The following is a 22,579-nucleotide window of genomic DNA, read 5'->3' on the forward strand; positions in this document are numbered from 1 at the left end:
TTTGATGTATATATATCATCGATACTTAAGATTTCAATGTATCAATATAAAATTTCCATCATTGACAGCCATACAAACGACAGTCATTTAAGTAGAACTACTGATGTCTCGTAAGCTAGCTAGATAGCTTACCCACATGAAAGAATTCCCAGTGCCTGTCATGATTTATTCCGACAGCAGTTAGGGGCAAGTGTAAATTACGAGATTGTCAATGCTACTGAAACTGAAAGTGATTAGCCCTTTTCACCAGTCTTGACAGTGGTTGCTAGGCAAGTCAATTTAAAAATTCAGCAGGTAAAGGTATTTCAATGTATAAACACATCAATTCAACAGTTACCAGGACAAGGTCTGGTCAAGATAATCTTTTGTTTGTTTTGATTGGGTTTACGTCACACTGACACAGTATAGGTCATTTGGCGAAGTTCCAGCTTTACTGGTGGAGGAAGACCTCAGGTCCCCTTCCGTGAATTATTTCAGGCACAAACGAGCACCTGAGTAGAACCACCGATGTTCCTTAAGCTAGCTGGATAGCTTCCTCACATGAAAGAATCCAAAGTTCCTGTCAGGATTCGAACCCACAGCGGTGAGGGGCAAGTGGTTTGAAGTCAACGACCTTAACCACGGACGCCCCATTCAAGATGATCTGGCCTTTTACTAGTGGCATGGGTGAGTAGTTATTGCCACTGGCTTCACTTAATACACCAATCATCAGTTCTTATAATTTCATCCCATCATTGTTATTTCCCGTGTTTTTATACCACTTTAATAAGTGCAACAAAAACTCATTTCACTCCTTCAATGTATGTCATTAAAAGTTTTTTAAGTTGGCTTAAATCACAAGAAATGACAGATGGACGAAATTTCAAACAGAAACTTTTTTCCAAAAAAGAATAGGTTTTAATTTTTTTTTTGAAGGGCTTTTATGTTGCACAAACACAATAAAGGTCATATGGAGACTTTCTAGTTTTACTTGTGGAAGAATTAGACCTCAGGTGCCCTTCCTTCATTATTTCAAGCACAAACAGACACCTGAGTAAAACCACTGACATTTTGTTAGCAAGCTGGATAGCTGAGTAAAATGACTGATGTTCACTAAGCTAGCTGGATAGCTTCCTGACATGAAAGAATACAAAATCCCTGTTGGGTCAAACCCACTGCAGTGAGGGTTAAGTGGTTTAAAGTCAACAACCTGAACCACTCGGCCACGGATGCCCTATATAGGTTTTAAATATTTCATATTTTATACATACTCATATAAGCCTCAATTTGTTATAATGGTTCTGGCAAATTCACTGTAATTTTGTAAAATTATAGAAGATCAAAGGTTAATGAATGGATGGGATACTTTAAATGTTTTAAAATATTTCCTCAAAATATGTAAATACTGACCTATAATAGCACTTGACCTGATTTTCTCAACGTCTTTTATATATGCCCTCGCAAACCCTCTGAAAAAAATATCATCATGCATAATATTATAGTAAAACAGCTATCAGTTTCTCTACTTGTTATATGGTTTGTAAGCGAACAGCATGGATCCTGATCAGACTGCCCAGATGGTCTGCATCCATGCTGGTCACAAACCCATTATGTTGGGTTTGTCATGGCGCAGCTTAATTATTGTTCAAATCATTTAAGTATTCAATAGAACATTAAAACTCTTATCAACAAAATTTACGATGTACATTATTTTACACATGCCAGAGCTAGCGGGATAGCTTTTACACATGGAAGAATCCAATGACACTGGCATGGCTCGAACCTTCAGGTGTGAGAGGCAAGTAGTTTGAAGTCAACAACCTTTACCACTAAGAAACAGACACCCCTTGTTGGTTAAAGCATTTAGGACCAGCGGTAACCCTTCTGTCATCTTGTAGGGATTTGAGTACCTGCAATTAACATGACTTGCCTACCTCTTATACATTTGCATCCAATCTCATATAACATTTACTTTATTTGAGACAGTTTTTTTTTCAAACAGACAAAAAAAAAATAAAAATTTACAACAGGTAACCTGATGTCCAGACACATTTGTCAATAGAACAGACATAAATAACAAGAACTGTCGGAGGACAGTAACGCTCGACTATTCGAAAATTTGTCACAAGGGTGTTTCATTGAGTATAATAATGCTTACCTATATGAATACATAAAATTGTCCGAAAAGGTACAAACCGTTCAAGTTTCAATACATTCCCTTCAGTAGTTATGGAGATACAAGCTTACACACAAAAACTTAACCAAGAATTTCTAAGTCGAAAAAGGGGCATTATTATGTAAAAAAGCAAATCAGAGTTATGAGACTTGTGCCAATCATCTAAGATAATCACAGAAAACAAGTGTGTGAAGTTTCAATCCATTCCCTTCAGTAGTTATGGAGATACCAGCTTACACGCAAAAACTTAACCAAGAATTTCTTAGTCGAAAAAGGGGCATTATTTATGTAAAAAAGCAAATCAGAGCTATGGGACTTGTGCCAATCATCTTAGATAATCACAGAGAACAAGTGTGTGAAGTTTCAATCCATTCCCTTCAGTAGTTACATGATACCAGCTTACACGCAAAAACTTAACCAAGAATTTCTAAGTCGAAAAAGGGGCATAATTATGTAAAAAAGCAAATCAGAGTTATGGGACTTGTACCAATCATCTTAGATAATCACAGAGAACAAGTGTGTGAAGTTTCAATCCATTCCCATCAGTAGTTATGGAGATACCAGCTTACACGCAAAAACTTAACCAAGAATTTCTAAGTCGAAAAAGGGGCATAATTATGTAAAAAAGCAAATCAGAGTTATGGGACTTGTACCAATCATGTTAGATAATCACAGAGAACAAGTGTGTGAAGTTTCAATCCATTCCCTTCAGTAGTTATGGAGATACCAGCTTACATACAAAAACTTAACCAAGAATTTCTTAGTCGAAAAAGGGGCATAATTATGTAAAAAAGCAAATCAGAGTTATGGGACTTGTGCCAATCATCTTAGATAATCACAGAGAACAAGTGTGTGAAGTTTCAATCCATTCCCTTCAGTAGTTATGGAGATACCAGCTTACATACAAAAACTTAACCAAGAATTTCTAAGTCGAAAAAGGGGCATAATTATGAAAAAAAGCAAATCAGAGTTATGGGACTTGTGCCAATCATCTTAGATAATCACAGAGAACAAGTGTGTGAAGTTTCAATCCATTCCCTTCAGTAGTTATGGAGATACCAGCTTACATACAAAAACTTAACCACAGGGACGCCGACGCCGACAAATGGGTGACTGCATTAGCTCGATTATTCTGCGAATAGTCGAGCTAAAAATTTCAACAAAAGTAACAATGCTCTTCTAATATATAATAGTTATATTTGAAGACATTCTAAAGCTTTTTGGTGCTTTTTTGTGTAACTTCTCAAGAGCAAAAAACAATATCAAATATTCTTCTAAAATTATTCTAAAAATGATAATTTTTAGCAATACTATACTTTCTTTAAATGTAGCAATGTTTTTTTTCTTCAATTGATCACTATTTGTTGCTTGTTCTTTTTCTCTTTTATAAATATTGAAAAATGAGATTCCCCCAGGTGTCCATACTGAATTTTTAAAGAACAAGACGTCGGCAGATAGGTAGAAACACAAACATTCTCTATATAAGTAAATTATTTTCCTTGTAATATTTCAACCATTTACCTTCTGTCTTCATGGACTTGCCTAGCTTTCATATTTGGGACTGCCCATTAAAATTTTGGGGGGATTTGAGAATTGTTATATCAAATATATTACACTTCCTTCCTTTAACCCTGAATTTCTTTGATGGACTTGTCCAGCTTCCATTTTTTGAAAAGTTCATAATGATTTTTCTGGACATCAAGATGAAAATTTGAAGTTGGTCAGCCAACTGTATAGAGCTTGGTCAGACTGTAGGGATGTGACTCAGGCAAGCCTGGCTCTATACTGGTGACAAAGGATTATCACATTTGATTTCAGCATGGTAATGGTTCAGGAAATTCAGTATCAACAGGCTAATGCGAAGCAGTCAACGGTGTCTGGTCAGAAAGCACCAAAGTACTGGCCATCATAACTGTACAGATCATACTAGTGAAATTTTGGCAAGTCAATATTGATGCAATCAACCAGATGGTCAAACACTTTTCTTATTAGAGCTACAAAAATAATTCTACACTATTATGTATGACTAAATAGAGATGAGACAACCTAAACACTTTTGACAAGTGACTTGTTAACAGGTTAAGTTAACTATACATATGGGAAATTAAATTGTCAATTAGTTGTCTTTAACCGATCAATTGTTAACCTTTCTTTGCCTCCTCTGATATTTCCTATTTACACCAATCATGATAAGTAAATGCCTTTAATCATGAATAATAATCAACAAGTTATGTAGAATCTAAAACTTAAACGTTTAGAGACTGATCAGGTAATTGACCAGTGTTACAACTGACTGGTATCCCTAAGGAAAAGATTATTTCACACATTAGGAAATATTTCTATCTATTTTCTACTCTGGCCCCGTGTTCACTAAGAAAAGATCAGGATCAGGATCAAATGATCCTAATTTTATTTTCATTGTTTTAGAAAACTAAAATTGATCATATTTTGCTAGAATTTAATGTTAATTATTCAAAATGTAAAATATTGCTGATTTGCAAAGAAACAAAACTATTTTGGGATAAAATCGACGAATAACAAAAGAAAATTAGAAATAATCAGATCACAATAAGGATCAGTTTTAGGATCAGATCAAAATTTCGATCAACTGTAAAATGCCCGTATCTTGCAAAAATAATAATAAATTTATTCTAAAATTCCATATATGTCATTCGAAGTCCAATTTTTTCAAGTTATTAATAAATTTTTCATCTATAAGGATTATCAATGGAGAATAATGGAGTTTTTAAATTTGATCCTGATCCTTAAATCTTTGTGAACATGGGGCCACTGGTGTCCTCTTGTGACTGACAGAATGCATGGAGAGGAACCCAATGTCATTCTATAACACTAAAACTTGAAAATAGCCACAAAAACCTTTTATATTTTTACAATATATGCGTAACTTAACTTTCAAGCATGCAGTCATCAACAGATTCTAGCCATGTGACCAGTGCAGACCAATATAAATCAGCACATCCATGTGGTCCGATCTTGGCCTGCTCTTTTCTCTATTCAGTTTATACTTTGAAATTTTTCCAAGAAAATGATACATTCATTGTGCCCAAATTGAAAGATGTTCAAGTCCACTTGAGAAATTTATCATGGAAAAGGTTTAAAAAATTACCGCAACCTTTTCACAATGCAGGTGTAAATTGTTTCAGATATAAGTACCTGTAGGCATTCGGAGAGTATATACATTCTGTTGAGAAGTAGTCGAGATTTTTGAAGTAGGCGTACATCACAATCTCTTTCTCATACGTGTACTTAAAAGGTTTACATCTTGGTAATGCCCCATCTGTACCCTGTAAAACATATCTGCATATTACTACACACTTATATCAAGAACTCAATTGCTGTATTATACAAATCAGTTCCCATCAGTACAATGTAAAACAGATATTATATTATTACACATTCATATTAATGATTCAATTGTCGCATGATACAAACCAGTTCACTTTTAGCTACCAATATTTAATAATTTGCAAAAAAAACACCAACATTTTCACTTGTAAATAAATATTAAATAAGAATGTGCTTGGCTCAATACTGGTGGCACACATCTGTGATAATATACTGTCCCTTCTAGAAATTTAAACTCTTAACCTTCTGGAACAGAAAATAATAGGCCAGTAATACCTGTCAAAAACCACATCAACCTCAACTATCCATGCAGACTGACCAGGCTCTAAACTGTTGGCTAGCTATTTCTAAATTTCCATCTTGATATCCCCAAAAACTGATAATGGACAGTTCCAAAACAATGTATGCTGGACAAGTCCATTGCAGAAAGTCAGCAATTTTTCACTAGCTAGAAAATGTAACGGAAAGTACAGTACTTACTGTAGTAATTGCTGTGCAGCGTCTAAGCTAGAAATGTAACGGAAAGTACCGTACTTACTGTAGTAATTGCTGTGCAGCGTCTAAGTCTCCCAATATCCCCTCTCAGAACTGAAATATATGAAAATTAAATATTTAAAACTATAATTATGTTTGTTTATTTCATTTTATTTGTATTTTTTGTTTAGGTTGTAGGTAAGAACAACACTGGAATAGTCATATAGCGACTCAAATTTTCAGTTTTTCCTGGAAGACCTTAGGTTAACCATACAATGGAATCCGGATAACTGTATGTTATTTTAAATTAAATGTAACATTTTCCCCAAAAACCTTTGTAAAGCTTGTCAGAACACTGTAACTTTTCTCTTAGAATAATGAAATCAAAAGCTATAAGCATTTGTCCATAGTTTTGAGGCAATCCAGCCAGCACTTTTTGTGCTTTAGACTGTACAACTTCAGATTTAAAACCTGATTTCCTTAGAATTGACAATGGACAATTCAGTAGAAGGAAGCTGGAATGGTCCATATATGAAATTCTGCAGGATATGGTTTCAAATTGATAAAAAAAATGTTTAGAACAACTATAGTTACAGTATATCCCTCAATATCTTACCATTCATGATCACAGTCTCAGCAATGTCGTCAGCATTATGCCCTGAAAAAGAACAACCATTCTGATGTTTCATGGATACTGTCAATATTACTTTGAAATGTTTGAGGTGTTACAAAAACTTTAACGTAAATTATAAGTCAAAAAAGGGGCATAATTCTGTCAATATGATTGATAGAGTTACCTCCTCCTGTTTACAGGTTGAGGTAATGATGGTGAACAAGGGTGAAAAGTTTCAAAGCCATATGTCAATGTACAGTCTAACTTGCCCATGCGACCACGTGTTTTAAGCGACTTTTGTCTTAAACGACCACTTTAAATTCCCCCCAATCATTTTCTCTCTATATCTTTAATGTATTAAGCGACTTTTGCTCAACGCGACCAGCGACCGCTAATTAGTCACCTAAATGAGATCAATCTTTTCATTAAACGACCACTTTTACCTGTCAAGTAATTTTGTTTTTAGAGAACGCTGCCTCGTAAAGTGACAAGTGTCAAAAATCAAACACAACAAATAAACGTGTGAAAAACTCTATTTCCCAAACCGTTTTAGCGTATGCAAATGAAGTTAAGTATATGCGTGACGTGTATTATCCAATTATATCGAATAAACAACGCAACGCTCCGCCCCTACTGAGATGGTGTATACGCTTCGCTTGTTGACATTTAGACTGCATTGAATTGACCTTGAACTTGATCATCAATTAAATTAATCGTAACAATCAGATGTAGTTTGTTTATTTCAAACAAAAAATGCACAACAGAAAGTATCTTCACTAATAAAGTTTTCGTGTTGGAGTAAAGGACAAACAACGGAGAAGTTAAAAAATTCTGGAAAAAATGTCAAACATGTACGTAATGGATCAAAACTGTTTTGTCAATAAATATCAGAGTTATTTTTACATAAGCATCCATTTAGATTATCGGAGCGTACTAATTATTCAAAATTTATATAAAAATGAAGTTGAAAAACATTCCAACCGCATTAGAAAGATGTCATGTATAAATTTTGACTTTTATATCATGTTTTGTCTTAAGAGACTGTTTCATTAAGCGACCGTTTTGGGTGTTTCCCTTGCGCGGTCGCTTTATACAAGTTTGACTGTACTTTGGAAATATATGAGGTGTTACAAAAACTTACGCCGACGCTCGGGCGACTAGGATAGCTCTTCTTATTCTTATTGGATAGTCAAGCTAAAACTGAAGTGTTTAAAGGCTTTTAACTCAAATCAAATAAATAAAATTTATTTATTTTTGACTATTTTTCTTCACTAACATTTGTCGTGTGTTGCAAATTATTTGAAATCTGTAACCTTATTTACTAAGCATTTTTGATTTGAACCCAAGTTATTAATAGCATCAATGAGCACTTGCTCACCCAAGGCAGAAGTTATATAAAGACATTGAAATGAAAAAACATCAATCCTTTTCAAAAATACGTCCATATAGACGTCAACGGAACACCAATCCCTAGTGTCAGAGTAATCATAATAATATATCAAAAGATGTTAAGACAAGATCATTTATTATGAACAGATTTCAATATCCTGTTCCAGGAAAGCGTAGATATGGGATTGTATTGGTTTATTCAGTGCATTCATTTACTAAGACCCTTCCTTTTGCTTGCCTGCATTTAGAAATATGATAATAAGTATAGACAAGCCAACCTGCACGTTCACTCTGTCTTACCAGAGTCTAAAATATGGCTGAATAATTTCTTAGCACTGACTGATTGATAATGAAATCCATTAAATTTACAACATACAGTACCAAATTCACATTAGGAAAAGTCCTTAGACCCCCCCCTCAGACACCCCCTCTCCCCCAAAAAATTTCAATCTTCTTTTTAAATACCAACTTTTCCTTTTTCAAAGTCTATTCTTTACAATATATATACATGTAAAAAAATTCCTACCTACTTACCCTTTAAGGCCGGGCACCAGAAAAAAGAGTTTTTTTTGTTGTTTTTTTTTTGGTTGCCTTTTTTGGCCTTACTTCAAATTTAGCAGATAAAAGACTAACTTCTATATTAATGAAACCAACAAAATAAGGAAAGAAGACAGTTTCAAACTTCTAGCCACTTCCCTTTACATTTTCATATTTACATAACCTCAACGGTATGCTTTCATTTACTATTTTATAACTTATTGAGCCCATTACATTCCCTTACACCATTAATTTTGGTACCATTTCATTACAGCAACACAATATTTGTCAGTTGGCTTTATTAAAGAGATGTGACTGAGATCTTTTTTTTCAAATTAGGGGAATCTCTTTTATTATCTTTTGCAGATATTTTTATTTTAAAGCAGCATGCCTCCAGATTCATTTTAATTATCATGAAAATTTTGGAAATGTATTTAAATGTAAAATATTGTTAGGTGAGCAAATAAAGTAATTTACATAATTATTGCAATCGGCACTTACAATTCAAGAAAAATACCAAAAAGTGGTCAACATATGTAATAACTGTATTCTCATATAACTGTAACTCATTTCTACTGTAATGATATTATCCACTTTTCTATATTGTAGACTTTTACAACATGTAACCTCTTCTTTTCAGAACATTTAGAAACACAGACATACCTGTAGCTATTTTATCAACCTTCAAAAGAAGGGCACCTCTGTCTAAAGCTTGACGTCGGAATACACCACAAAAAGTACCTGCAAAAAGTTAAAATAATTTTGAAAAAAGTTTTAATTCTTTGTGACCAAAAGTCTTAAAGCTATCAAGCTTGTATATAAAGGGACAATGTCTCTACAAAAGTACAGTGGTTTTACAATGGGACAATGGCTTTACAAAAGGACAATGTACAGAGGTTTTACAATGGGACAATGGTTTTACAATGGTACAATCTCTACAAATGGACAGTGGCTTCACAAAAGGACAGTGGCTCTACAAAAGAACAGGACAGTGGTTTATCAAAGGACAGTGGTTTAACAATGGGACAATGGTTCTACAAAAGGACATAGGTTCTACAAAAGGACAATGGCTCTACAAAAGGACAATGGTTCTACAAAAGATTGGTGGTTCTACAAAAGGACAATGGCTCTACAAAAGGACAATGTCTCTACAAAAGGACAATGGTTCTACAAAAGGACAATGGCTCTACAAAAGGACAATGTCTCTACAAAAGGACAATGGTTCTACAAAAGGACAATGGTTTTACAAAAGGACAATGGCTTTACAAAAGTACAGTGGTTTTACAATGGGACAATGGCTTTACAAAAGGACAATGGCTTTACAAAAGGACAATGGCTTTACAAAAGTACAGTGGTTTTACAATGGGGCAATGGCTTTACAAAAGGACAGTGGTTTTACAATGGGACAATGGCTCTACAAAAGGACAATGACTTTACAAAAGTACAGTGGTTTTACAATGGGACAATGGCTTTACAAAAGGACAATGACTTTACAAAAGTACAGTGGTTTTACAATGGGACAATGGCTTAACAAAAGGACAATGACTTTACAAAAGTACAGTGGTTTTACAATGGGACAATGGCTTTACAAAAGGACAATGACTTTACAAAAGTACAGTGGTTTTACAATGGGACAATGGCTTTACAAAAGTACAGTGGTTTTACAATGGGACAATGGCTTTACAAAAGGACAATGGCTTTACAAAAGGACAATGGCTTTACAAAAGTACAGTGGTTTTACAATGGGACAATGGCTTTACAAAAGTACAGTGGTTTTACAATGGGACAATGGCTCTACAAAAGGACAATGGCTTTACAAAAGGACAGTGGCTCTACAAAAGAACAGTGGTTTATCAAAGAATAATGGTTTAACAAAAGGATAGTGGTTTTACAAAAGGATGTTGGTTTCACAATGGGACAATGGTTCTACAAAAGAACAGTGGTTTTACAAAAGCACAGAGGTTTTACAAAACGACAATGGCTCTACAAAAGAGTAATGGCTTTACAAAAGGACAGTGGTTCTACAAAAGGACAGTGGTTTCACAAAAGAATGGTGGTTTTACAAAAGCCTTTTGAAAAGGACAGTGTTTAAACAAAATGACAGTGGTTTTACAAAAGATTGGTGGTTTTACAAAAGCCTTTTGAAAAGGACAGAGTTTAAACAAAATGACAATGGTTTTATTAAAGGGCCTTTCTGTGCTTGAATTCAGGAACCAACGGCTATCCTTGTTCTTCCTCTCTGAAGACATGCTGGAAACTAACCTTATCATCTACAAAATAACATCTATTCACAAAACAAGAAGAATCCATAAACAAGAGTTCAATGACTGATAAATCAGCACGTATCTAAAAGTGATAACTTATTGACTATCCTTGTCAAAAATGTCAACAGACCACCACAAAAAACCTCATAAGACAAAAACATCTATTAACATCTATAACAGTTAGTCACTATGTATTTCCTGATAACATTGTTGTTTTTTACATTTTCTAATAAATTTATCTTAAAATAAACCCATACAATAAAACAGTGAAAATTAAAGGAAAACATTTCTTATCAAATCAAAGTCTTTATGATCAATTTCCTTTATATATTTATATATTGAAATTGTTCAACAAATTGGGAACTTTTTCTTTGAAAAAAAAATTTTGCAATGCCTCATTTTACCAGAAGTGAATTTTAGAGAGACAAAATTGCATGGCAAAAGAACATTAACAGTAAAATGTGCATACCACTATGTAATTAGAGGCCTCTTCCAAAGAAACCCACATTTCAATTTTCTACAATAATTATATTTGTATAGTAGAACAATGATTATTTTTATTCAATCCATTAATAGTTTATAATGATATAAAGAAAATACAATATACACCTATGGATAGTTCCTTATTACAGTGATATTTCCAATATTTACCTCCCTTGCCAGCCATTTTGTGGGTCAATATTCTATTTAATATAATTGACAAAGTATGAAAAAATCAATATATAAAGCCAATTTATGTGAATTGTCAAATTTTTGTACACATATACGATGGAATATATTACTGTCGCACCAATATGTTAAAGATCTTTAACAGTTTTCATGAAGATGATAGAATTACGAGTAATTTTTATCTTAAGCATATGACATATTGGAAATGACCGTATAAATGGCGGCCAGGGGAGGTAATAATTGCTATGTGAAAAGCATCTTGATTAATTATACACTAAATGGGATCAGTTTAAAAATATTCATAACTCTCATATAAGCCGAAAATATAATCAAATGCTGGGAAATGTGAATTAATGCCCCTGACGCAGTAAATAAGCATCAATTCTTGTATTAGTCAAACTGTGTAAATAACATGCTATTAACATAATATGAGTAATATGGGTTTTGACCCAAAGGAAAAAAAACTAATCCAAAGGCATTTCCCATTTAAGTGTTTGCCTTTCTACACAAGTTCATTAAGAAGATAAGAATCAACTATTCTTTTAGAAAACTCCCTGAATTACTTACAATTGTTTTTCAGACCAATCTGTTTCACGATAGCATCCATGGTCCAACCATACAATTCCTTTAATATAAAACATACAAAATGGATACATTTTAATCTTCATAATAAACAATTTGTCACCTTAGTGCAATAACTGATTAACTGCTATTAAATTAAGAAGGACTTATTCTGTTGTAGCAGTAAGGCCACAATATGTGCTGTAGACTTGTCATCAATAGAAAAAATAACAATGTATCATTGATATTTTTCTGTCAATAAATAATCAATACACATTTGAAAGTTGACTAATTAATTAATTTAAAGGAACTCCATTGAGGTCCAAAAGCATAAAAAACATAACATTTGAATTTTTAAATTGATTAAGTTAGGCACTTAAAACAGAAAGATAAGCAAAAGATAATTAAGAAATATACTCAGAAATAAATTGAAAATTGTATTTCTCTGCTATTCAGTGAAAAGCATTGCAACGCTTTTCAATTTTGGGTAATTTTTCATGATAAAAATTATTATACTGGGAAAACAAAGTAAGCCAATGATCGGAAATTTTGCATTAAAGTTATTGGTCAAGAATTACATCAAATGGAAAATACATTTCAAAATAATTATTTCCTGTCCTGTCAAGTCAAAAAAACATTAATGGAACCCGTTTAAATGTCAAGAAATTATGAAAATTCACCAATAACAGAAGCAGGTGTCATGTCTAAAACTAATGCTGTTGTTACGTAATGCACATATTTCATACAAGTTATGAGAAGAAAAATAATAATTTATAAACAAGACATGTCATCAAACTTTTACAAACTGAATAATTATGTTTTACTGCAATCATTTAAACAGGCATGAAAGTGAATTATAGACAAAAAAATTATCAATATAATTGGTATATCGTCAATATTTGATATCCAGTATCGATAATTATATTGTTGATATGCTTTGTACTGAATCAATAATAGATCTGATGCGCTGCAAATGTAACAGTAAACTGTTTTCAATTATAATTTATGAAATAACAATTTTAAAAACTGACATTACAATATAACTGAATGAAATATAAAATTCTGAACAATATTCTGACTGCATACAAGGGATGATCCTAAATTATGTAGACTTTACTCTGATTGTTATATAAGTCAAGCCATTGAATACACAAAATACCAACATGAATAGGACAATGTTAAAAAATTATTTGAATGAAAAAACAATTCTTTAAAAAACTTCACACAAAACAAAATGGTCACTACGGTCTAATCAGCGCACTTTATTGCCAATGTCATGATGCTTTTGACTAATTAAGCAACATGTGTGAAAGACGTCTTATGATTTGCTTTTTGAAACTAATTTCCGTCCTCTAAATGGCATTGAACCTACAGGGTATATACATATAGTTGGAAAATGACGTAAAATGATAATCCCTACGCATACAGTCTGACAATCCTTCAAGTAGCTGCATGTTGTTCCTAAAGTTAACAGACTTGTATTAACTTGAGCCGTTTCTATGGCAATATCCATTAGAGCAAAGTTAGGTGAATCTGGATTGTTTGTTTTGGGTTTTACGTCACATCGACACAGTATAGGTCATATCGTGACGTTCCAGCTTTACTGGTGGAGGAAGACCTCAGGTGCCCTTCCGTGCATTATTTCAGGCACAAACAGGCTACTGAGTAGAACCACCGACGTTCCGAAAGCTAGCTGGATAGCTTCCTCACATGAAAGAATCCAAAGTCCCTGTCTGGATTCGAACCCACAGCGGTAAGGGGCAAGTGGTTTGAAGTCAACGACCTTAACCACTCGGCCACGGACGCCCCGAATCTGGATTGACTGATAAATATTGTATACATTACATAAACTATATAATGATGAAATAAAGATAGCTTGTAAATTTCACAATGCATCCAGCACAAGCCGGTAGTTTGTGTTATGAAACTTATCAACCCATGATTTCACTTAAGCTTTACTTTCCCAATCATTATACTCAATAGCCTTGTAACAAAATAAGATTTATATATCATGGACTCATAATGACAGGCTTAAATACAATTTTTTTGCCACACGAAAATATGTTTGTTCTTTTAAATAACTGACTCTGACTTATAAAAGTGAAAACTGTTAAAATACTGATACAAGACTTATTTCCTAAATTAAATCAGCCAAGATCAAAAGAAATAAGCATGTGAACTCATATGGTGGTGCATCATGCTTTAAGTTATTTATAGTATCTAAAATATATAACATGGTATATATTACAATCTTTACAAGGAAGCACAACTCTTGCTGACTTATTCCTCTTTTCGTGAACAGTTCCCTACCATGATATAGTATTTCCTCATTATATCTTATTCAAAACACACAAACTATAATATTGGAGGATGTTGACACTAACAAATTTCCTGCTGAATTTGTGCAATGGATTCTCTGATTTTGGAACAGTCCATTCAAAGCTTAAGGGATTTCAAAAATTAAGTAACCAACAGTAAATAACCTATTCAGACTGCATAGGCGAATCACTTCTGGTTCCGGGTTCAGGGTAAGACCTTCAATTACCAACCAAATACTTACAGACTAAATGCGCCCCTGTCAAGTTCAAAATTGTTAATCTGGCGAGTGTTTCATTTATATTCCTTAAGTTTACCGAATCTTTTTACGTAAATTTGGACTTCCGCAAAAAAAAAGTAAATTAATGATGGTTGCATTTCACTAAACAGAACGTGCAATTTACTCCAGCAATAAGTGAGTGTAACATTACGTTTAGACCTACACAAATGTGTAGCTTAGAAAGTTTAGTGAAACGCAAATTAATATGCAAAAAGTTATGTTCAAACTTGAGTTATGATAACGTAAGTATGTTAGTGAAATGCACCCCTGAAGTCTACAGATCCAGTGCCAGCAATGTTGAAAGGGACATTATACCCATCCAAGTGTAATATTGAGAGTGCAGGTAAAAGTCAAAATAAGTATACATTTTGTTATAATTGTTTCCAATTTCATATTCTACTTTTAATGATATTCACCCACGAGACATGGAAATTTTAATAAATAACCTTCAAAATATTTCAGTGAAAACTCAGTTGCTAAAAAGAGTGCGGCAGTTTTTTTATTTTTTAAAATAGTTTTTACATTTTACCCTAGACATATGTTAATATGAATTATTAGTCAATCTTCATCAAAATAGGCAATCTTTTGAAATATACAATGTATATATAATTCATCTCAACTTAACTGACAACAAAAACATGAGCATAATGTCTGTTTAATATAAAGAATACTTTACCTCATAAGATATAATCTTCAGTGGTAGATCATACTGCTTCTGGTTCCTTTTCACAGTCTGAAAATATACCCAAATTTCATATTAATAATAACTCTCACACAATTCATTAAATAAATGTTAATATTTTTTAAAATAATGGTACCAATCCCTGGGTGAAGGAAGTTTCTTACACAAAACTTGGAAGACTTTAAGAAAAATTACCATCGCTGTTCATTAGGCATATCAGCACATTAATACATCAATTTTCATTTTAATGTCTGCGCTTCATACTGGGGGTGCATTTCACTAACATATTAACATTATCGTAACTCAAGTTTGAACATCACTTTTTGCATAAGCAGAAATAACTTATTTATTTACGTTTCACTAAACTTTCTGAGCTACACATTTGCTTAAGTTTAAACGTAAAGTTACCTCACCTATTACTGGCTAACTTAGACGGTCTGTTAAATGAAACGCAACTACATAAATTTTATGTTTTGCGTTAGTCAAAATTTACGTAAAAAAATACGCAAAATCTACAGAATGTTAGTGAAACACTAGCCGGGTATATACATGTAGTCCTGAAGTCAACTTTACTTAACCATCAGCCAAGAAACCAAATAATACAGAAGTATGAAACAAATAGACCTTCACAAAAAATGGGACATTTTAATGAATTTCAAATATTTCCATTCCATTTCTGATATTCAGATTAAAGGTTAACACAATACCTCCAAAGAGTCATCTCTGTAACCAGTAATTCCTTCATCAACTGACAGCAGAACAAGCTTCACACCATAATCATGTCTGTCGTTCAATAGCTTCAAAATATATGCCAGTACTGTGGAATCTGTAAAAGAATGCATGCATGTGACAGTGAGTGTTTGCTTTGGTGTTTACCTAAACAATTATCCAGTTATATAGAAGATTGTGTTTATTTGAGGTCATGAGCACACCGTCCAATTTTATAGTTTTGCTATGCTGATCTAACTAATAACTTGCACATTATATTGACATCAGACTGGCCAGTCTAACAGCTATCCCTATACAGAATCTTAGTACTATATTTATACTATGACCTTGATCTATCCTTATACAGACAACAAGAACTATCTGTTGTTTACGCCGAGTCCTAAACTATCCTTTTTCTACCAAGTTCTAAACTATCCTTACATCAATTATTCAACACATCATCATTATACACAGTCCTAGAAGTTTGAACTATCTTTTATCCTGGATTCTAGGACTATCCTTATACAGAGTCCTAAAACTGTCCTTGTAATAAAACAGCCTATCAATACAGTGCTAGAATTCTAGAACTATCCCTTGTTTACTGAGTCCTAGTTCTATCCTTTGTTTACAGGGTCTTAGAGCTATCCTTTATTTACAATCCTAAACTATTCTTTTTATGTGGATGACAAGGCAATAAAGTTTCTATGAGCATTATCTTTACAATTTACCACAAAATGAGAGCTGCTATTTATATGTACATAAAAAGTCAAGACATTTACACAGAATACCATATCCAATAGGCTGTATTTTCAATTATTTTTCCCGTTATAATTAGGACAAATTTAATTATATTTTTCTCTGAAAGTTCTTTCTTTGTATGATCTCTAAGAACAGAAGACCAAATATTTTCAGTTCAATTAAAAATTAGATGAGCACAATAATGTTGAACTATGTAATTTAGAGAACTGAAATTACATTTTGAAACTGACAAGCTTTAATAAATGATAAATTTACACTCCTTATTCTGATATTTTATTTCAATCAGTGATGGTTAACAAGAAATGACAAAGCAGCTTTTTATAATTAGGTAAGACTATAACATTATTTCAAATGCAGGCAAACCTTTTCCACCAGAGGCTCCAATTGCTATGGTCTCCCCACGGGTAAAGAGAGAGGCATCTATAATTGTTTTATGAATTTCTTCTTCAAAGGCATAATAAAAGCATTCTTTGCACAAAGCGTCCCCCTAAAATGAAAAATATACTGATTCTGTGACAACTGAGACATCAAAATAGCATGTATGTGCAAAATAAACGAGTGAAAAACAAAGATTAAAGGGGCGCTGAATTGTTTCATGCACAGTTACAACTCAGCTGAATGTTAATAATAAATTATACCATTAAAATGCATTCAGTCTAGGTACTTTTTCTTCCTTGAGAAGTTGATATTTTGGGGCCATATGTACCATTAAAGTGGTTTGAAATTGTTCAGATTTCATAACAGGAGATCTTTTTACCTATATGGGCCTCTGAGTGAGTCTAGGTGAAATCTAGTTCTTAAATTTCTCTTATTGTAATAGATTCAATTGTAAAACAGGGATCGAAAATTCCACTTGTCTGGTCGTATTTAAGAGTAGAGATTGATGCAGAATGAGTATAAATAGTAAAATGCGCATTCGGCAGGACGAGCGGAAATATGCCAATATAATAGGAAGCTAGAATTTTCATAATCTAGCAATGGAAAACTAGAAACAAAGCTTGTGTTTTACGGTACGTATAAATTGTGCACTTTACGCATAGTTAATTGGATACAGGTGTAACTGGAATGTGCCCACCAATGCTCTATAAAGCGCGAGATTTATACATAACCTAAAACACAAGCTTTGTTTCTGGTTCGTTAAATTTCACTTTGTGTAAATTTTAAATTTGTGTAAACGAACTGATTATGAAACTTCCTAGCTGTCTATTAGATCGGCACGGTTCTATAGCTTCGGGGAGATTTAATTTGAAAATTGTGCCCAAAATTTAGTACAAGTAGCATCAGGGATCACGCTAGACCTAAAATTTAGGGAGAAGTGACTTCTCCCTCCAGTGAAAATAGGGAGAAGTTTTTAGGGACAAGGAGAAGTGCATACGAACTGCATTTTTTTGAAGTGTTGATGTTCCATTTCTATGTTTTAAGATTGATTAACATTATGTGGAGTACATAACAGTTTATTAAGTAACACATAACAATATACAGCAAAATTACAAATGTGGCAGTTTTTTTTCCTTCTATACCATCTTAATCATAGGTTTTGTGTAGCTTGTTTTGATTTTAATGCTGCAGCCATGTGATGTTGTGCTGAAATAAAATAAAATATTTTAGTATCACTAGTAGGCCCCTAGGCCCTATACATGTATTTCATTATTTTCCCCAGAAATATTCATAGGGAGTGCCGAGTCAAAGTTCATATAAACTTAATAAGGTTTATGTGGATGCTTTTTTTAAATTTTATTTAGTTTATTTATTTATTTTTGAAAGAAAATCTAACGTGTAGCTAGTTGATTATTATTTTTTCTTCGACAGACTTTTTCTGCATAATGCATTAAATCTATCGGTAAAAAAGTTCTTTTAAAGAATAATAATCAAGGGATAAATCATCACCAACATTTATAACAGAGACGCATTTTCAAAATTGCTGAGACAATTGTAAACATCGATACATGTGACCAACACTTTTGGCGACACGCTTTTGTACAGAGAAAATGTGTGAATAAGATCACTAAACTTACCGACTAATTAATGCAATAAGTATGCCCCCAATTTATCCTAATTGACATGAATCGCCGCTAATCTGTTTATTTGTTGTTTATTGATATAATAAGTCGGCATTTGACAATACCCTAAGATGTCAACCATGAAATTCCAACACTCGCTAAATTGTCTCGCTGCGTTTCATTGGCTTTCCAATTTTACCGACCAATGAAAATGCGTTTAACAAATCGCTTTGAAATAGGAGGAGCGTAGACGAATACCGAGGTGCTTGACACTTTAAAATTTATTGTAAGCGTTTGTTGAAATTTAGGGAGACTTTGTTTTCGCTTTTCTGAGCGATCCGGGCAAAATGGAGAGAGACAAGGCGACTTTGTCGCCCAAGTCGCCTAGAAACGTGATCCCTGAGCATAGCATGCAGGAAGAGTGGAAATTTGAAGCTACTTGTCCTGCACAGGCTGCAGGACGAGTGGCTCTGATAAAAATTTTGATCCCTGTACAATAACTTTTCAATATATTGCTAGATATGCTTGAAATAGTCAATTTATGCGTATATAGCCAGAACATGCTATAGCTTTTGAGCAATTTTGATACGACTTTGCTTTGCCCAAAACTGGCATAAGCAAAAATATCGCTTTTGAGCAATTTCGATACGACTTTGCTTTGCCCACAACTGGCAGAAGCAAAAATATCTCAAAGTGATATCAATATTTATGGGACTACAAAAGCATCATTTTCTGAATATATGTTACAATTTTTGTGTTCTACCGATTTAAAGTAAACTTTTGTTAGAAAAGTGAGCAGATATTAAACTATATCAAACATTAAAAAATTTATCCGAATTGATTATGTACGAAATGTGAAAGAATTGTCGCGAATTATAATGACAAAGTGTCTGTTTACAATTCAAGACGATCTTGGAGATTACAAAAACTACTTGTGTAAAGATATAGTTATGTTTATTAAATACTGTTTTCGGTCGCTTTAGTATTGCTGATTTCCCGCATATATTGCACTTAATCGGCATATTTCCCAATATTTTGACAATTTCGGTCACTTCCGGTAAGGACAATACGTTGCTAAATTCTGTGTAGGGACGTTCGTATATATGTGCACGGTATAATAGGTTGAACACCACTAAAAGTTTTCCTTGATCATTCTTCAACCTTCACACAGCATTGAAGTCCTGCAAATATACACAAAAATTAACCTATAAAGGACCAGAAATGACATTTCATGTACACATTTTAATACAATAAAAATGTTTAAAATACAATCAGTCTCACTAGGGATGACTTGAAAGTGGTCACTTCCTAACCTGTTGTAATCTAGAAAATATTTCTTTAAATTTTTGATAAGCTCCCATTAAATGTTATTCTTAGTTTGATTTGTAATATGTTTAGTGTATTTATGACATATAACCAACGGCGCAGGAGCGTATTGAAGCCATTAAAATCATATCCCACTAGTGTAATAAAATTTTTACTTGAGTTCATTTGCGTTATATGCAGACATCACATCGCGTAAAAATGTGCTAATGTGAATTTTGCACTATAGGTCCGTTAATAAACAATACTTCTTTAACTGTAAACCATTTTCATTTTGGATATATGTATGATAAATAGAATATTATATTTTGTAGATTCAAAATTTATTGAACATGGTGAATATAATGATATTTTTAATGCTCGCAAAAAGCTCGCATACTATGATATTTTCAACCTATTTAATAAATTTAATATAAGTTCCATACTCATTCAATATCCTCTATTTACTTTATCAGTGAAGTTTTTGTGTATTATCTAGTGTGGGAGTGTGTTCTTCAGGACCGCAATTCTGGGATGTAATGCACGTCTGCAGACATTACTTCTAAACTTGGACTATTTCAGGATGACATAATTAATTTTTTTTTTCTGAAGCAACTAGATGGATAACGAAACATATATTTCTGACCTTATTTTATTTCGATAGACTTAGTATTGATGTTTAAACAAGAAGACAGGGATTTGGGAACCCAGACCTTAGCCTCCAATGAGACTGCTTTACTATAGAATAAAGATGGTAAGAATTGGATAGGCCAACACTAAACAACTTAAAATAAATCATCAACTGACATCAGATTGTGTATAGCAAATTGGCAAACATTTTTATATAAAATTAATACTTCTCATACAGACAAATCTGAGGCATACACTTCTCAATCCCAAGCGATGAAAATTCCTTTCATGGAAAATGAAATTTAATGGCAGAAAATTTGATTATATTTTAAATGATGTTTATAAATAAGTACTTATAATTTGTTATTGTTGTTGCTTTGTAATGTACTTGAAACGAAATTGAAATCACTAATCATTTAGATTATTCGAGGCGAACAATTACCAAAGAAATAGTATGCATGTTTGATCCAATAAACAAAGCATTTATGTTAAATACGTTTATTTTAAATAAATTTATTTGATGATATGCATAATTTACATATTCATCTGCACCAGGGACAAACACAATGTATGAGGTTGGGCCCTAAGCAGATACCTTAAGTGCATAGTAACTGGGTTAATAAAGTAGTGTGACGTTCCTAGACTCAGCAATAATAAATGAACTAAAATAGTTCATTCTTTTTTCTAAGTTAAAAAGGATAAGACCTGCTAGGTGTTAAAATTCAGGACTAGAATAGCAAATAAAACAAAAGCTGGTAAAAAACGCTAATGTTTGTATAAAAAAAGATTATATTTCATCAAGCGTTTTAGCTTACTGTATCTCTATAGCTCCATTTTTATCATAAAGGTATGCGTCAGGCACTTACTGAATATTGCAACTTTACATATTACAATCCTTTCTGTGTCGGGTGGTGTCGTAAAATGTTACTTCAACCTGGGTTACTGATACAGTATGCTATCATGTATCAGTAACCAAGGTATTATGTTAAGATATAATTATATTATTAGCGGTAGGCCTAAAAAAACGGTTACATAATTTAAAGGTACATTAATTGTATAAAACTGGTGCTATATTTCTACGTTGTTCCTATTATGTTAAAATTTACAATGGAGTCGAATTTACCATGGGGAATTTAATGATGGAACATTCCAGAGACATAGATAACTACATAGATCTAGATATTATCTACATCTCTGAACATGCGGAAAAAAAACAAGTTAATTAATTAAATAAAATTCAATTAATCAATTACATTCAAATAAAAGAAACATAAATCGCACTAACACAATAATATGATCACTTTCCAGTGATTATATATGCAATCGTATGGATATTATATATGTAATGCACACGCATCTTACATTCTTGATTGCTTATTCTTCATTAAACAATTACCTTAGCTAGTATTTTTAGCAATGAACTATTAAAGGAACTCCACTCCATTTGGCGCGTAAAAGAAACGTTATAATATTACAATAAGATAAATAAATTTGCATATGTATGTATAAACGTAATTATTTTACATAGCATATATAATTTAGGAAAAGAATTACATAAAATAACTGGATCACAAGATCCAAAAATAGATCACCTTGAACACTTAAAATACAAATATTTGCAAAAGATGAGCCAAAACTATACTCGGAAATAAACTGAAAAAAATTGTGTCATTCTTAGCCCAATTTTCAGTAAAAAGTGTTGCAACACTTTCCAAATTTTGGGTCATTTTTACAATAACAATATTTTTCTGGACAAAACGGAGAGGGCGAAGAATCTAAAATTTTGCACACAAGTTATCTGCGTGGATCTACATCAAATGGAACATTAATCACGAAAAATCATGTTCAGTCCCGTCATGTCACAAACCCCTATT

At 32.8% G+C, this 22,579-nt stretch overlaps 1 protein-coding gene across 1 annotated transcript in view; it reads right to left on the reverse strand.

Moving 5' to 3' along the window:
- LOC132723204 (cytoplasmic tRNA 2-thiolation protein 1-like) overlaps positions 1–19,889 on the reverse strand; it is a 32,777-nt gene extending 12,888 nt beyond the window's left edge. Inside the window, exons 1-10 of the mRNA XM_060707883.1 lie at positions 19,739–19,889; positions 17,137–17,260; positions 16,014–16,132; positions 15,301–15,357; positions 12,035–12,092; positions 9,198–9,275; positions 6,612–6,653; positions 6,060–6,109; positions 5,330–5,460; positions 1,390–1,448 (exon numbers count right to left, since the gene is read on the reverse strand). Coding sequence (XP_060563866.1) covers positions 1,390–1,448; positions 5,330–5,460; positions 6,060–6,109; positions 6,612–6,653; positions 9,198–9,275; positions 12,035–12,092; positions 15,301–15,357; positions 16,014–16,132; positions 17,137–17,260; positions 19,739–19,795 — 775 coding nt within the window. The 5' untranslated portion in view covers positions 19,796–19,889. The remainder of the gene's footprint in view (positions 1–1,389; positions 1,449–5,329; positions 5,461–6,059; positions 6,110–6,611; positions 6,654–9,197; positions 9,276–12,034; positions 12,093–15,300; positions 15,358–16,013; positions 16,133–17,136; positions 17,261–19,738) is intronic.
- Between the last annotated feature and the right edge of the window lie 2,690 nt (positions 19,890–22,579).

The sequence above is a fragment of the Ruditapes philippinarum genome, unplaced genomic scaffold (assembly GCF_026571515.1).
Source record: "Ruditapes philippinarum isolate M1 unplaced genomic scaffold, ASM2657151v2 ctg721_1_1_1_1, whole genome shotgun sequence".
NCBI lineage: Eukaryota > Metazoa > Mollusca > Bivalvia > Venerida > Veneridae > Ruditapes > Ruditapes philippinarum.